The sequence below is a fragment of the Marmota marmota genome, unplaced genomic scaffold (assembly GCF_001458135.2).
Source record: "Marmota marmota marmota unplaced genomic scaffold, marMar, whole genome shotgun sequence".
Lineage (NCBI taxonomy): Eukaryota > Metazoa > Chordata > Mammalia > Rodentia > Sciuridae > Marmota > Marmota marmota.
The window spans coordinates 6,467,021-6,484,729 of NW_026000020.1; the positions used below are offsets into that span (position 1 = coordinate 6,467,021).

The window sequence follows — 17,709 nt, forward strand, 5'->3', positions numbered from 1 at the left end:
GCCACTCTCCAGCACTTGTGACAACAGCCCTGATTCTGTGTGTTTGTAAGTTACAATTCTGCTTGCATTTCACTGCTCCACAGCCCCAGAGCACTTTATGTTCCATGCCTTGTCACAGTGGCAGTCAGCCACAGTCACTTCCCTCTCTGTCACAGATGCTCAACATAGAACTCAAATGCAAGCCACAGACTCACCAAGACTTACATATATTTCATTTTTTATTACCAATCAAAAATAAATTCCGTATATTGTTTAGCAAATATTATCATTGTTTTGTGACAAAAGACACAAGAGTCATAACAACAAAACTCCCCGAGAGTCAAACTCATAACAATGCCAAAATAAATCACAAAAATATACAAATTAAAATCTTACGCAAAATAAATAGGAGTCATCTGCTACGGTGGCTGTGACTTGCCTACCCATTTGGATGCCATTTGCCAAGGTCTCCCTGGCCCAGGAAGACAAGCGGAGCAGGCCAGGTCCAGGGTATGGCTCAGCCCAGGAACCAGAGGTTGGAATAGGAAGTGAGAAATTGCACTGGGAGGAGGAAGTCATTGGACTGGTGATATCTGGGAATAATTATGACCCTCTTCTGGAAGTGATTATCAATGGGAAAGGGAGAGGAGGAGGGGGACCACCTGTTGGTAGTGACTGTGTGTGCAAGAGGTAGCTGTGGAAGTGAGTGCACCTGCTCCTTCTGCTCTACACACACCCACGAGGTTTGGGCCAACGTGCTTTGCTCTGCCGGCACCCTGGCCTCTCAGGAACACAACTCTGCCAGCTCCTGTGGGGACTCAGAAGCAAGCTGCTCTCTTTTCCCTTATGGTCGAGAGCCCACAGGCATCGACAGCTCCCCAGGCTTCTAGGAGTTAATTCTGTGCCTGGGGAGGCCTTAGACTGGCCAGGGCAGGACACTCCCTAGTGCCAGGAGTTAGGATTCTCTAGGTGCCTGGAGAGCAGAGCACTGGGTGACAGGACTGCCCTGGCTGAGGAAAGGCACGAACACATGCCACGCAGGCGGAAGGTGGGCAGCTTCCCTCACCTGGATCTGGTGCCCCAGCTCCTGTGCTTCCTGACAGAAGGCAGCCCTTGGTCCCACAGCCTCCCCCATGGTGGGAGCCAGGAGCTCTGGAGCAGGCCCTGGGGTAGGACTTCCTGCAGGTGTGGGAGGCTCTCACGCAGTACCAGCGTCAGCGCGGGCCAGTCCGAGCCCTCACACCAGGGTCATGTGGATGAGAGGAAACGAGGCTACTCCTCTGCTCTCCCACAGACCTCTCCCTTGTGAACCCCACTGATGGGATCCCATAAGGGGGTGAAGAAGGTTAGGTGACCTCGGCCAGCCACAGGAAAGGGCATGAAGAACCGTCCTGGTGGCTTCAACATGCCCTCTTGTCCACAGCCCCCCAGAGGGACTAGGGCTTGGAGAGGAGGAGGAATCTAGAAGGGTGGCTTCCTGGGCCAGGTAGGCCCTGGCTCCTCTTGTAGGGTGGGGATGGGTGGGTAGTCATGGCTGCTACAGCACAGAAGCCTATGGCCAGATTCACCCCTGGATCCAAAAGGGGTACCTGACAAGTAATCTCTGGCATAGATGCCCTGCCCACCAAGGGGGGCCTTTGGCAAGGCAGAGACAAGCCTGGGGAGCAGGGAGCAGCGTGACGCCTATGGCCCGCCTGACACTGCTCACTCCGTACCAGGTGGGAGTTCTTCGAAAGGGGAGATGGGGGGCCGGAGGAGAATCCTCAGCGAGCCCTGACTCACCGGGAGAGCCCATCCACGGAGTTCTGATAGGTTCCTGGGTCCAGCGGTGACAGAAGATGTGCTCTTCTCCGTGGCCAGGGCTATTGTGCCCCTGGTCACAGTTACCCAGACACAGTCGGCCCTGGGTGTGCACATGTTCAAGCAGCTGACCTCAGGCCTGGGTTCCTTGCTTCTGGAAGAAGCCAACTCCTTCTACAGGCACTGGTCCCCGCTCTGCAGGAAAGGGTGGGCTCGCCGAGGCAGGGACATAGGCTGGAAGGTCATGGCTGGGAGCAGATTATGGCTATTGCTTCCAGGGTGGGGATCCCTCCCCCTTTTAAAGTTTTGGTTTTTTTGTTTTTTGTTTTTTTGTTTTGAAAAAACATTTTTTTTTAACATAAAGTTCTTTAACCCTGTCTTCCCTTCCCAAAATGATATTTTAAAAGAGGAGCAATGAGCCTAGTTTAGAAGTCCTCAGTAAGAAACAGCCTTTGCTCAGGTGGCTGATCCACCGCCCACCAGTCCAGGACTGGCAGCGCCACCGCAGCCTGTTTAGAGGTCCCTGTCAGCAGCACCCTGGCTGCTCAGTCACACAGGCAATCCGCACCCCTGTGGCCTAACAGGCCCCCTCTCTCGGTGTGGCCCACTGGGGAGGCCCTGCGGGGCGGGCAGGGCCCCGGGCCCTGCTGTCAGATGGCGCTGTCCGGGGAGGCTCTGTGCAGCAAGGAGTTGCGCTCGTTGAGCAGCGTCGTGGTCTCATCCACCACGGGCAGCTCGGGCTTCTCGGTGAAGTTCTCCGTGCAGGTGGTGCACCCGTCCAGCGGAAACTGTGGGCCGTTCTCCATGCGGGAGGCCATCAGCCCGTTCTGGTACTGCTGCCGTGTGATCTGTGGGCAGGAGGCGAGTGCGGTGGGCAAGGGCTGGGGCCCAGGCAGAAGAGAGGGCGCGGCCAGGCCGGCCTACGGGGCTCCCAGCAGGCACAGGGCAAGGTGAGGAGGAAGATGTTGGGTTTGGCGGGTGAGGAAAGAGGCCGCTGGTCCTGAGCAGGGACGAGGGCTGCAGCAGGGGCACTCACCTTAATGTACTGCAGGTCCATGAGTGCCCGGACACTGAAGTCCGAGATGTACTGGCCCAGGATGGAGCTGCCAAACTGGTTGCTGCCAGCCGCCAGGGTGGACGTGGTGGACGCATCTGTGCTGCGGTCCGGGTAACTGAGGGAAGCTGAGCGGCTGAGGGGCATGGGGTGCGATGGGGAGCGGTCTGTGGGGACAGCAGAGGCTGGCAGGTTAGGCTATGCCCTGAGCTCAGCCCAGGGGAGACAGGGACATGGTCCCTCTCCAAGAACAAGACAGCTCTTTTTTTCTTCCCTAGTTGTTGATGTTATTTTTTTTCATTTGTGTATTTGTATACAGTTGCAGTGCTGAGGATAGAACCCAGTGCCTCACACATGCTAGGAAAGCGCTCTGCCCCTCAGCCCCGGCCCCAGCCCAGCAGGACAGTTCTTAGGGACAAACAAAAGCACCAGCTGCATCAGCCTCATGGCTAACCAAGCTAGTGTTCAGAAGAGCGTCAGGCAGTAAGTGTTAAACAGTCCATCCAAGCAAACTGGTCAACAGGAAATGTGCGGCTGCAGAACCCCTTGGTGAACCCCCCAAATTCATCAGTCCCAGGCAACACTTAGTGATCACCCTCCCGTGACAGACAAGCAGCTACCTTTGTCTCAATACCAGCTTATGTTAAGTGACTTAAACTAGATACTTTTAAACAAAAAGAACATTTAGGGCTGGGGTGGTGGCTCAGTGGTAGAGCGCTCGCCCAGCACCTGTGAGGCACTGAGTTTGATCCTCAGCACCACATTAAAAACAAACAAACAACAACAACAACGAAAAAAAAAAAAAACAAAGAACATTTCTTAAGAAGAAGAGCATACAGTCCTCACTCTCTCAGTGGGAACCCCGCCCCATGATGCCTGTCACTGCTACAGAGTTGTAGGTGTGCTCAGCTCAGGACGGGGTCAGTCCACTGTCTGCCTCCACCCTAGCCAGCTGTCAGAGCCAGCTGTCAGGAGGAGGAGGGCGGCAGGTTCCTCACAGGAACCCCGAGGGTCCTGGTTAACTAGGATGGCGGGTGGCACAGCCCAGCCACCAGGCAGCACAGGCCTCTCCGCCCAGGAAAGGGTGGCAACTCCAGCCCAGCCCAACCCAGCCGAGGAAGGGGGAAAGGAGCTGCCCCTACATGGCACAGCTCACCATTAGCTCAGTTTTAAAAACACAGAGAACAAGGAAAGACTCAGAGAAGTCACCAGTGAATGCAACTTGTTTTATTTTTGTCTGTTTTATTTTATTTTTTTGGTACCAGGAATCAAATCCAGGGGCACTTAATCACTGAGCCACATCCCCACATCTCCAGCCCTGTTTTAAAATGTTCTTATTTTGAGACAGAGTCTCATTAAGTTGCTGAGGGCCTTGCAAAATTGCCGAGGCTGGCCTCAAAACTTGCAATCCTCTTGCCTCAGCCTCCAGAGTCACTAGGATTACAGGCAGGCACCTGGTGCTTGCAACTTGTTTTACACAAACAGGAAGTGGATCAAGGGGGTTTGCTTTAGTTAACTACGAAGTTACTAACTACTAAGTTAGCTATGCCAAGAAATAGCCAGCAGAGAGAACAAACACTGAACCCAGCAATTCAAGGACCCACACAGCTTTTACCAAATGAGATCAAATCGAGTACTCCTCTATTTTTCTGCCTAAGTAAAGCCAGATTTTCTCTAATAAATCTAGGAAAATACAGTCTGGCCATTCTGTGACTGGGTACGCCCACCGAGGAACAGGAAACAGGCTCACTAGAGGGTCACATGCAAGTAGCTAAGCAGTACCTCTGATTTACCTCCAGGAAAAAGTTAGAAATACCAGGAGTATTACTTAATATCTTACATTAATCATCTGAATGATGGAATGCCTTTTGAAACAGGAACAGAATTTATTTATTTAGGCTGGGGATGGAACCCAAGGCCTAGTGCATGCTAAGTGCAGGCTCAACCATGGAATTTAAAACCCGCGCAAATGATCTTTTACAAATAGAGGTCCTATAAGGACATATCAGAGTATTGTCTCTGAGAAATGAAATTATGGTACTTTTTAATTTTCTCAAAAACTTTTTTTCTGTTTTCCCAATAAACTGTTAATTTGGGGATCAAAAAAAAAAACAATAAAAATGGCAAATATTAGGGTTCTTTGATCTGGTAATCCTGTTTCTGAAAGAATATCCTAAGAATATAATCTTAAACTCTGAAAAGTTTTTGCACAATTTTTAAAAATCATGGTATTATCTATAATGACTTCTCCAGCTAGGTATGGCACACACCTGTAATCCCAGCAGCTCGGGAGGCTGACGCAGGAGAATCACGAGTTCAAAGTAAGACACTAAGCAACTCAGTGAGACCCTGCCTCTAAATACAAAATAGTGCTGGGGATATGAGTCAGTGGTTGGGTGCCATTGAGTTCAGTCCCCAAAATCCACCCCCCAAAGACTCCTTCAGCAAATACACTTAAAGCAGAGAATGAACGGGTGATGCTAGCCCTGCTCCATGACCATGTGGCTCTGACAAAGCACCTTCCAGAAAGGCACCCCTGCTCCCAGAGGCAGAAGCAACGCGGGGGTCACACCCTGCATGCACCCGCACACTCGGGGAGCAGCAAGTGAGGGAGAGGGCTGGAGTCACACGGGGCAAGTGGCTTCTTCCAGGTCACCTTTGTATTTGCTATTTTTAGACAAACAAAGGGTCAAAGCAGTGCAACACGCGCTGAAACACTGAAGAGAAAAGCCCATCTGTACTCCTGTCAGATGGGGACAGCTTACAGGTAATGGGGTTCAGGATGTCAGGGCCCAAGGAGCTCAAACATGCCCCTGACCATGGGTTCCAGCCCCGATAGAACCTTCAGGTGCCCCCAGCCCCCGGTGCACATGGGGCCCAGCAGCCTCGGCCTCACCATGTCAGGCCCCGCTGTTCCCAGGGGACGTGTCGGGTGGGACAGAGCTGAGGCCAGGCACAACACAGCACCAGGCCTTTCCCTAAGTACTTCTGACTCAAATATCCCAGTTTATAGTAGAGAAAAAACAGAAGCCACCAAGCTCTAACTAGATGGGCTGTCGCTTCCTGCTCCCGGCAGCTGCTCACAGTGGGCAGTGTTGCTCCCACCTCCTGAGTGTGAGGAGCTCCGGGCCTACCTCCGCATGCCTGCTGCTGCCTGGCCTGAGGGCATGGCCAGCAGGTGACAGACCTGAGCACCCAAGTGGCAAGCGTGAGGGTGGGCGGGAAGTGTCTCAGGTGAAAAGATAACGTCACCCTGTGGGGCTTGTGAGCAGCCTGGAGCAGGGTGCCAAGCGGCTGGGCTCATCCCCTCCAGACGGTACACCTTGGCTTGGCCAAGGGTTTTTTGGGGGTGCCTTCTCAAGGACTAAGGGACCCTTTCAGGACTGAGGCAAAGCCATCTAGAAACTGGACACTAGGCCAACCAGAGGAAGGACCCAGCTGGCCACCAAGTGTGTCCAGGTGGAATGCCCAGGTGCCTAGGGGCAGGGTTAATGTAGGTGCAGTGCGCAGCTTGGACAACAGGTGGCAGTGTGAATTCCTCGCATGCTGTGTTACCTGAGAGCCAGGACAGCAGCGAGTTCCGCTTGCCAAGCGGACACCCGGCCTGGGTGGAAGGAACTGGAGCAAGAGAAGAGGAGGTCAGTGACCTTGCAGGGTCAGGAGGCAGGACACAGAGCCACAGGAATAGGACAGAGAGGCAGACCCGACAGGAGCCAGTCTGCTCTGGGCAGGGGTGGGAGGGCTCTGACAGGCGGGGTGCTCTAGGCAGACCAAGGAGCCCTGTGTAGAGGCAGAGCTGGCCCAGTGTGCTGAGAGCCATTTCCCCTCCCTCCTGGTCACTCCAAGTTGGAGCTGTGTGGCCTCCAGCAGCACTGGGAAGGGCTCACAGGCCTGCTGCCCTGCTCACTGCCCCAGCTGCTCGGCCAAGCTGGGCTGCAGAGGGCAGCCTGAGGCATGTGGGTGAGCCCACCTGCTCCAGAGCCCAGCTCAGGAGCCCCCTGTCTCTCACCCCCAGGACCCCGCAGTGCCCTGGCTCATCCCGGTGGGCGGCAGAGGAAACGGGCTGAGCTGCGTGTTGGCAGTCATGGGTGCTCTGGCCCCCGCATAGGGTCCTGTATGTCTAAGGACAGTGACAGGCCAGCACAGAAGTTCTCCAGGAGCCTGCCTGTTCCAGCACCAACAGGGACTGCTCTCGGCCTGCAGGAGCCTCCATGGCAGGAGGGTGGAGGAGCAGGGTGAGATGCGGGCTTCACCTACAGCGCCAGGCACCCACCAGAGCCACTTGGCCTTCAGGCAGAAAAGTCTGAGTCACCCAGAATCAGAGAAGCTAAGGACACTAAAGAGGCTCTTCTCCAGATCGTAACTGTCTTTGAGGGGGTGCATCCCCTTTTCTCAGTCCTTAAATCCCTAAATCGCTGCCTGGGGGCAGCGGAGGCAGTGGTGCTGAGGTGTAAGATCAGCCAGCCTTGGGAGAGGGCCATGAGGATGCATCGGGAGCCCCCAGAGCTGCAGGTATTTGGCTCTGACAGGAAGTGGGAAGCAGTCAGTGGCCTTCGATGTGGGGAGCACGATGAGATTAGAGTGGACTGGCACGGTGAGCTGGCCCGGGCCCCCACTGACCATCATTGCAGGCACAGAGTGGGAGGCAGGTTGAAGTGAGGACAGGGATGGGGAGTGGGTGTCCAGAGTTCCTGTCAGTCACCAGATCAGCTTGTTGTGAGGTGGGTGCTGGTGAGCTTGGCTTTTCAGGGGCTCAGCCTCTGCCTTTTGGTCAGGGTGGGTTCTGATGGAATAAAATCCCCCAGGATCCAAACCCTCTCATCTCTTCCCCGGGCCTCCAAGGGCGCACACCACTCTATTCCCCAGACCACCTCGTCTAGGCCCCAGAAGCCTCCCCCTCCCAAGTCATCTGCACTCGGTTCCCGTGAGCAGGAGGACAACCCAGCCCCAGCCCAGTGACTCACCAGAGGGGACCCAGGACAGGGCCATGGTCCCATAGTAGGAGAAGGCGCCCGTCTCAAACTTCATGTTCTCCTTGCCTGCCTCCACCTCCACCTTCCCCTGCAAGAACATGGGTCAGGGTTACAACCAGAGGGGAATGAGGACTGGGTGGGACAGAGGACTGGGTGGGACAGAAGACAACGCGGGGGGCATGTGGAAGTCAAGGGCGGGCCGCGCATCCCCAGCATCTTGGCAGAGTGGTGTGGGCAGGCAGCCTGGGCCCAGGACAGCAGTGCTCACCTGCAGGATGAGGATAAAGTAATCGGCCGGCTTATTCCGGGTATACAGGTAGTGGCGGGCATAGTACTTGTTGTGCTCATCAAACTTGAGCTCCTGGATGACATCTGGGTACTTGAGCAACCGCAACAGAATCTTCTCTGATATCAGAGAGGGACTGAACTGGGGCACCTCTGTGGGAGAAGAGAGGAGACTTCACACGAGGCTTGGGGCTGGGCCACTGCTGCACTGCAGCGGCTACTTGGCCTGGGATGGCTCCACCCTGCTGAGCTCTTCCTTCAGGCCACACCTCCCAGGAAGGGTGTGCACCTGACTTCCCTGCTGAGACCCCAGACTGTCAGCCTGCCAGGCCTCCAAGTGTGGCTTCTGTACTAAGAGCCTGTGACTTTGGGCAAATGACTTAACCTGAGTCTCAGGTTCCTCATCTGTAAAATGGGGATAAAAACTTCACAGGGTGCTGCAGGTTAGTGGTGTAACATGCACAGACCACTCTCACATAATCCTGGCCTGTGGCCAGTGCTTAGGAAGAGCTCCTATGAAAACAAAGGAGAAGGACTCATGGCACCCTTAGCAAGTGAGGGCTAGGAAGGAAGGTGGACTGGGGGAGAGGGGATGCAGTAGGCAGGTTTTTTCTAAACTGTCACCTGGGTCCCCAAGGGAGCTTTGAATCAGGGGTCAGAAGAGAGAAATGTCACTGATCTAGAGATAATTCCTGTGGGAACCAGTACACACAGAGGCGAGGGCAGGGAAGAGGGGAAGAGAGCTAGAGCAGGCTTCTCAGTGCAGATAAGCAGGGCCAGGGGTGTGGGCTGCACCCAGAGGAGCCACTGCCAGTGCAAGGGTCCCTTTTCCTTACCTCTCCACAAGCCTCAGAGGGCTGGGGGCACCCAGGTGAGCGCCTAAGGAGTTCCTCTCTCACCACTTATTTTCAAAACTCCCCCAGGCCTTCTGTAGAAGTTTGCAGTAGCAGCCCAGGGACAGCAAGCAGACTGCAGGAGAGTCCCAGGGATGGCCCTCCCAAAGCAGCTGTGTTGACCCTGCACCCACCACAGCCCACTTCCAGTAACTAACTCCACCAACAAAGGAAGGGCCTCCTGCTCCTACCTGTGGCCAGGAAGCGATGGGCAGCCAGAAGCAGCTGAGGAGAGATCTTGACTTTGAGTTCATTGTCAGCATCCTTGAAGGCGGAGAAATCACGCTTGTTCTTTGCAGACACCCGTTTCCGGCTTCGGTTGTCAGCTGCAAGGGAAAGATCTAGAACTGAAGTTGCTATCCCTTGAGGACCTGGAAAAGACTGGAGCCAGACCCCAGCTCCCGCTCCCTCTGGCCAGAAGGAGCCAAGGTGGCCTCCTCCGTGTGCTCAGCAGGCGCTCCCAGCTCACCCCACCAGCAGGGAGCCTGGTGACCGGGGCCACCCTGTACCCGCACTCCGCCTTCCCCAGGGGCATGATTCCAGACTCAAGCAGTGAAGGGCCTCTGGGCCTGTGGAGAGTGCTGGACTCACTGTACGTGTCCGACTCGTCCAGGATCTCGGACTTGATGATCTCCTCGATGACGTCCTCCAGGGTGACCAGGCCCAGCACCTCATAGAAGGGGTCGCCCTCACCCTCGTTGTTCACCTTCTGCACGATGGCCAGGTGGGACTTCCCTGTGGGGACAATGCACTGAGTCAGACCAGCACAGGGACCAGGCATGAGACTTCCCCAACAAAAATGTCAACACTCAGGGCCGTGAGTCACTGGGGAGGCGTCATCAGTGGCCCCCTCCTTTTCTGTATTTCCTGATTTTTCTGTTGCAGACACTCTGCTTTCATGAAAAGGGAGCCCCAAAGTGTCCTAAAGGCCTTGCACTAAGGATCATGTGTTGACAGGGGCTGAAAGTGACAAGGCTGCTTGGGGCCGTTTCCCAGAGCTCCTGGGTCTCCAGAGGGGACAGACCCACACTGGGAGAGTACAGGGAGACAGTGGAGGCATGTGTGCCAGCTGCACAGATGGTCTGATGCGGCCCACTGCTGTTCGCCCTGCATGGACACAGGGTGTTAAACTGTCCCACACCAAGACGCTCCACTGGCTCCTCAGCAGGTGAGCCAGCAGGAGCCCGAGGCCCTCCCTTCCACCAGGAGCAAGGGAGCTGGGAGGAAGGTGGGGTAGCTCTGTGGAGGCTCTGGAGGTGTCAGGGATTCCTGAGCTCTTCTGGAGCATCTGTCCTGCTCTGGGTCCCCAGACCCAGCAAGTGACGATAGGGGAACACCAAGAAGGGCTTGGCCCAACTCTAGACATGGAAGTGTTTTGATAGCCTCCAGGGAAAGCCCTAGGGACCTGTGAACTCGGGTTCCTGCATGCTGCAGGGGAATGCTCCTTCTGGAAGTTGTCCCCACACATGACCATCACTAAGATATGCACGGAGGTTTCAGTACCATGCTGGACAGAACCATCAGGACTGGACGCATCATGAAGTCCCTGGTGTCTTTCCAGAGATAAGCCAACAAGCACAAGAGTGCAGGGCCATACTCTGGCATCCGTCACCTGGGTCTTTGCACCTGCTGGAGGCAGGACACTGGAGTGTCCCCTAGGGAGGGCGCCTGGGCAGCCAGATGAACTACGTCTCCAGATGGAAATGAATTAAAGAAGATAGCTTTAGCACCTTCTAGGATGGCAGTCCCCAAAAAGCTTATTAGTCATGCCAGTGATGGGGGCGGGGTACAACAGGCCCTCACCCACTCCAGCTAGGGGACAGGAGTGCACAGAGGCTAACAGGGCAGCACGCCTCAAAATTAAGGGTCTCTCCCTTGGATTTTGGAATTCCCCTTTTAGGAATTTGTCCCACAGAGATATGACTATCACAAAAGCACAAGGACACCAAAGGGGGCTCATGGCAACCCCTCTCCAAAACCAAAACCTCCTAAATCGAAAGCCACTGTGGCCCATCCTGGCAGGGGCCCTGCTTTAGGGAATGTGGGGGAGCTGGATGGAAGAAATCCTGGGGTGCCCCCAGAGGACAAGTCTCGGGACACAGCGCCATCCAGCTGCACAGGAACAAAGGAGCTAGAGGGCTTAAGCGGGACCAGAGACACCTGGAGGCAGTGACAGGGTGCCCTCTGGAGGACCTCTGTGGGTAGAGCCCTATTACCCCTTTCTCTGTACCTTTCTATACCATTCTATCTGACAGGCCCATGCCTCACTTTTTTTTTTCTTTTGGTGGTATCAAGGACTTAACCCAGAGGGACTTTACCACTGGGCCACATCCCCAGTCCTTTTAATTTTTTCTATTTTGAGTCAGGGTCTCCCTAAATTGTTTAGGGCCTCACTAAGTTGGCCAGGCAGGCTTTGAACTCGAAATCCTCCTGCCTCAGCCGCCACAGCTGCTGGGATTACAGGGGTGCGCCACCACGCCCAGCAACATGCTTCACTTTTATCATTGAAAAAAATCCAACCAGAGCGGGGCACAGCTCAATGGAGAGCACGTGCTAGCAATCTAGTGGCCCTGGGCTCATCCCCAGCACCACACACACACACACACACACACACACACACACACAGAGACAAAAAAAAAAAAAAAAACTTAAGGGACAAAGAGAAAGTGCTGCCATCTTTAGGGTGGATAAGGACCCTCTGGGCCTCCGGCTGCCACAGTGTTGGCCCTTTGGGAATGGGGTACGGCTTTCTGACAACGATCAGGGGACAGCACTTTGCAGTCAGGAATAGCAGGAACAGGCTCTTCCTCCCTGAAACACAGAGTTGCCCTCCAGGCACCAAGTCTCACCAACACACAGTCACTTGCACCGAGCCCCAGGGGAAGGCCGGCAGCTTCCCTAAAGGACATAAATGCCCACTGGGGTGGAAGGAGCTAACTCCAGGCACAGCCAGCCGCACCAGCCCTCTTGCCTTCTCTGGGCCCTTCCTGGGTTTTGGATCTGCCGCTATGCGCAGGCCCCTGCTGGTGGCCACCACACGTGTAACAGGTACCTCCTAAGTATGCACCCTGGGCACCAGGCACAGTTTGGCCCTGCTCTGTGCTCGGCGCTTCCGGCACTGGTGCTACTGGTAGCTGGTCAGCTGGGCCCCTCGCAAGGGTTCCTGGCTAAGAGGCCAGTTTGTCAGTCTCTCCTGGGCCAGCCGGAGGCCCCCGGCTGGTTGTCTTTTCTAATTTGTCTACCCAGAGGGGACATCTTTTTGTCCTGGAAGAACCTTCCTCTTCCTTGGCCAGAGAACCTCCTGTCAAGGTCACCGATCACCTCCAATGGCTCTGTCTCCTTCTCAGGTGACCTCCCACCTCCTATAAACCTCCCCACCCACTTGGCAACCAGGACACATGGCTCCTGAGCGGCTCCTTCTCCCTGATCCCTTACTGCCGAAGGGTCCTGGGGCTCTGACCTCGCACCTCGTTCTTGCCTCATGATTTAAATACAAGCTTATGTCAAGACACCCCATAAGTCTGCACAGGCCTGCGCCTCCTGTGTCCCCAGACTCCTCATTGCAACTGGGGACTGAGCCTCGAACCTAACATCACCAGGAGAAAGCTCAGGGACACCCAGGCCCCGACCCCTAAGTTCTTCAGCCAGTGAAGGACGACAAAGGGGTGCAGACTGGAGACAGAAATACTCTGGATTTCAGCAATTTAGAAGTGTCTCTGCTTCAGAAACCACTGCTGACTTAGCAGTTAAACTACAGGGCGGCAAGGGGCGCAGTGCAGAGCGCTCACGGGCATGTCCAGCCCTGGCACCGCCCCCTCCCCATGGTTGGTTGGTTTTTTTAAGTAAATCAACTTAGACCTTGAATTTATGATTGTCATTTATAGACTCTTACACAAAATTTTATTTCATTGAGCTCCCTCATTTTACTAGGCTGTCCATTCCACTGGATTACGGGATTTTGGGGGTGGCTGGGGTGACCAATGGAGCATGGAAATCTAAATAACACTTCTGGAGCCAAAAATTCCACTTTTTTTTTTTTTTCAAAGTAGTCCTTATTCAAGGAAGAAACTAAGGAAATATAGCAAAAATCATAGTTATCTGGCTGAACCATATGAAATTGTTGACTTTTGGGGGGCATGGGGGGTTCTGGGGATTGACCTCAGGGGCCCTTAACCACTGAGCCACATCCCCAGCCCTATCTTGTATTTTATTTAGAGACAGGGCCTCACTGAGTTGCTTAGTACCTCACTTTTGCTAAGGCTGGCCTTGAACTCATGATCCTCCTGAGCCACTGGGATTACAGGTATGCACCACCACACTGGGCAATTGTTGACATTTTGATTTTTTTTTTTTTTAACCAAAAACAGTGATTTCCCATGGCATAATCTAACCATCTGAGGAACCAAGGATGGCTATTTCCTTTTTTTATATTTTCCTATATAGAAATTCCAAACTTTCCATAATCAAGTACACGAATTTTGTAAACAGAAAGAAACCCTACATTACAAGCAACTTTCAAAACCACTCTAATGCTGCTTCCCTGGGCCTTCGGCTTCCTGCCCTTCCTACATGCAAAACTGCTCCAGAGGGGAGCCTGGGTGAGCGGGACCCCAGAAGAGGCACCTGGAGCCCTGGCTGCCCAGCGTCGCCTCCAGGCCTCGCCTGGCATACTCGCCCACTCCACCCTCTGCTGTCCTTTGTCCTTTGCCAAGTAGGACTGTTCCCTCCCTAGTCCAAGAGCTACAGGTGAAGCCTCCAGAAACCTGCCGGCCAGCAGCCTCTTCCCACAGGGTCAGGTCACGAATCAGGGCAAGGAGTGACTGGCTGCCCTGAGTCCCCAGCAGCCCCTCCTGCTCCTGCCTTCCCATGTCACCTCTTCATCCTCCTGCCTGGGTGCACACATTGCCCTGAGTGCCCCTGCCAGCCCTCACTGCCCGCCCTGACCCCATGGCTTCCTCACAGAGCACTTGTGCCTCAGGCTAACGGGGGTCCAGGTGCTCCCCACCCTCGCTGGAGACAGAAAGGAAGGCTCCGGGCCCAGAAAGCCCAGCCCCCCACCCTGTGTGATGCTTATTTTAGCCAACTCCATGTCCTCCTCCCTCCCATAAAATGTTTTTTACAGTTCCTCAAAGACCATGTGCTGGGTTTCAAAGTCCACAAGGGCCCCACAGGGGTTTCCACTCACCAGCTCCAGCTGCCTTTCCCATGGGGAACAACAGGGTCCAGATAGGACAAGGGTCCTAGCACCTGAGAGGGTGTCCTCGGTGGCTTTCTTGCTGGGTCTCCCAGCAAGTTCCAGTCCCAGGTTCCCAGGACAGGCCCTGGGCTCCCAGGTCCCCCCATGGGAGGGCCATGGTCGGCATCTACAGATGGCGGGGCACTCTGGTTTCCTGGCCTTCACCCAGACCTGGCAGGATTAAGCTGGCTATTATTAGTGCTGACCTCAACCTGCAGGGGGGCAGCAGCCCATCCCAGCAAGAACCAGGGTAGGAAAGGAGCCAGCCCGAGTGAGACAAGCCCCCTGGCTTCCGGCCTTGGGTAGGTTCACCCAAACGCCTGGCAGAGCTCGTCCCTCTGGCTCCCTCTCTCCCAGGGAGGCAGCTGCTGGTCAGGACAGTCAGACTAGGCCAAGGCCTGGAGCCCGGGAGGCTGCAGCAGCCTGGCAGGCAAGCAATACCCACGAGCTCCAGAGAAGAAGAGGCGCAAAGGCACGGCAGGCGGCCCAGACTGTCACAGACTCCCAAGGCCTGGAAGGGCACAGCAGGGCTGCAGACCTCCCTGTGGCTGCAGCACTCCACCACTCAGGGGTAGAACACTTACCCCGGAGGGGTGCCTGGGAGGACCAGGACGGGGACCATTGAGTCAAGATGCAAATTAAAAGAGTACTGAGGAGGACTTTCATTTTATTTCACTTAATTTACTTTTGAGGTGGAGTCTATGTTGCCCAGGTGGGCCTCCAACCCCTGGGCTCAAGTGTTCTTCCTGCCTCAGCCTCCTGAATAGCTGGCACCTCAGGTGAATGCCACCACACTGGCCCCTTGATTTTAATACAAAGTAAAATGTATTATAAGACCACAGTGACTCAACAGCGCAGATACTGGAGAGAACAATGAAAGAGTTCAGAAATGAACTCCATCATACTGGGAATATTGTATGGAATAAATCTGGCATTTTGAGTCTAGAGGAAATAAAGAGATTATTCAATGAAAGGCAATGGACTAAGTGGTGTAGCAGCACTGTTTTAAACAAGCCTTTATAAATGAAGTAGGAAAGCTACCAGCTTAATTACAAATAATTATAAATTAAAACCAAGGAAGGGCTGAGGTTGTGGCTCAGGGGTAGAGCGCTCGCCTAGCATGTGCAAGGACCTGGGTTCGATCCCCAGCACCACATAAAAATAAATAAATAAAATGAAGTTATTGTGTCCAACTACGACTAAAAAAAATAAATATTTAAAAAAAAAACAAGGAAATAATTTTTTTTCGAATGAACTGTTGTTTTGTTGTTGTTGTTGTTTTGGGGGGTACCAGGGATTAAACTCAGGGGAACTTACCCACTGAGCTGCATCCCCAGCCCTATTTTGTATTTTATTTAGAGACAGGGTCTGAGTTGCTTAATGCCTTGCTTTGAACTCACAATCCTCCTGCCTCAGCCTCCTGAGCCGCTGGGATTACAGGTGTGCGCCACCATGCCCTGCTGAAATGTTGTTTTTTAACCTATCATTAGCCAAAATTTAATAGATTGGTAAACTGTGTTGGTGGAAGAACTAGTCTCTACTGCTAGGAGCTTAACTTTTTTCTTGAGGCATATGCCATGTGCGTCAGAATGTAGAATGTACATGACCTTGGACCCAGCTCTTTCTTCCACTCCTAAGAAGTGACCTTAACACTAAAACAAAAAAACCCAGCCAGCTTGCAAGGAGTGCCCAGGAAGGTCCATCCAATGCAGTTTACAACACAATATTACAGCCACTAAAAAGGCTGACTCAGACCTGAATTTATTGAAAGACAGTGATTCACTGTATTTATGAAGCAAGTTACAAAACAGTTCAGATGGAGTGATCACTAATCTTGTTCACTTTTGTTTAATGCACTCAACATGTACTCCTTTTTAATTTTTACTTTTATAATCCAAGAGACGATAAAAATGTTACTTTCTGCCAGGTATGATGGCACACACCTGTTATCCTGCTACTGGAAGTCTAAGGCCAGAGGATCCCGAGTTCAAGGCCAGGCTGGACAACTTAGCAAGATCCTGTCTCCAAATAAAAAGGGTTGGGGATGTAGTTCAGTGGCAGAGCACCTGAGTTCAATGGGGAGGATTACAAATACCACTTTCATAGGGTGGGAAACAGTATAATTTACTGCTGACTTACTAAAAGAAAATACAAAATATTCATGTTTGGGGAAGTGACGTAACAGTGACTTTCATTTTTTAATCATTTCGTTTTTTATATTTAATTTTTAGTTTTAGGTGGACACAATATCTTTATTGTTTATTTTTATATGGCACTGAGGATCAAACCCAGCACCTCATGCATGCGAGGCAAGTGCTCTACCACTGAGCCACAGCACCAGCCCCTCATTTCTACTTTTCTAAACATTTCTACATTTCTACAATAAATATATTACTGTTGGCTAGATCTGGTGGCTCAAACCTGTAGTCCCAGCTACACAGGAGGAAAACTTGAACCCAGAGTTCAAGACTAGCTTGGGCAACACAGCAGGACCCCCAACTTCAAATAATAATAATAAGCCAGACATGGTGGCACATGCTTGTAATCCCAGCAGCTCAGGAGGCTGAGGCAGGAAGATCTCAAGTTCAAGGCCAGCCTCAGCCGCTTAGGGAGGCCCCAAGCAACTTAGCAAGAGCCTGTCTCAAAATAAAAATTAATCAAGGGCTAGGGATGTAGCTTAGTGATTAAGCACACCTGGGTTAAATCTCTGGCTCTACTACTACTATGACTACTACTAATAATAATATTACAGTAATAATAATTTATATATGTACTATACATGTATAGTACATATATAAATAACTTTTATTTTTACTTTTTAATTAAGAAATGTAATATGCACCTTCCGCCCTTGTCTTTTCCCCTACCATGTCCCGGGAACACAGAGCGGCACCTGTCTGGCCTGCCTGGCCTCTGGTCAGATATGCCAAAATGGGTTGAGACCCGCTTCCTCCGGCTGATGGACACACGGATCTTTGCCAGTCTGTTTTCTACCGCAAACAATGCTGCAATAAACCCCTGCATCCCTGCCCATCATTCTACTCATGTGAGATTATGATACATTTATGAAAATGGAGTTACTGGGCCAGAGTTCCTTCAAGGGCAAACCCGTTAAGAACCCTCCAAGTTCCCTTCCCAGCACAAATAAAGTCCCATGGTTCCTGATGCATTCCTTTGTTTCTTACATGAATCTAAATATGCAGCAGATGCTCAATAAATAAGAGATTCAATGGACACTACTGTTAAAAATACTGCATCATAGCTGGGGACATTATTTTTTCAGTACTAGGGATTGAACAGGGCCTCATTCACAGACCTTTTTATTTTTATTTTTAAAATTTTGAGATAGGATCTCACTCAATTGCCCAGTCTGGCCTCAAACTTGCCATCCCTCCTCAGCTTCCTGAGTAGCTAGGATTACAGGCATATACCACCATGCCGGATTTGGGTAGGTACATTTCAAAAGGAAAGAAATGACAATGGGAAAAT

At 52.6% G+C, this 17,709-nt stretch overlaps 1 protein-coding gene across 2 annotated transcripts in view; it reads right to left on the minus strand.

Annotated features, from left to right (window-relative positions):
* Nucleotides 1-200: 200 nt before the first annotated feature.
* Nucleotides 201-17,709, minus strand: part of Cnnm4 (cyclin and CBS domain divalent metal cation transport mediator 4) — a 39,440-nt gene continuing 21,931 nt past the window's right edge. The window contains exons 2-8 of one of the 2 annotated variants that reach the window (XM_015499625.2): nucleotides 9,576-9,719; nucleotides 9,176-9,310; nucleotides 8,075-8,244; nucleotides 7,798-7,894; nucleotides 6,389-6,451; nucleotides 2,816-3,000; nucleotides 201-2,627 (exon numbers count right to left, since the gene is read on the minus strand). In XM_015499625.2, coding sequence (XP_015355111.2) covers nucleotides 2,430-2,627; nucleotides 2,816-3,000; nucleotides 6,389-6,451; nucleotides 7,798-7,894; nucleotides 8,075-8,244; nucleotides 9,176-9,310; nucleotides 9,576-9,719 — 992 coding nt within the window. In that variant the 3' untranslated portion in view covers nucleotides 201-2,429. The remainder of the gene's footprint in view (nucleotides 2,628-2,815; nucleotides 3,001-6,388; nucleotides 6,452-7,797; nucleotides 7,895-8,074; nucleotides 8,245-9,175; nucleotides 9,311-9,575; nucleotides 9,720-17,709) is intronic. The other variant, XM_048810324.1, reaches the window with a different exon arrangement.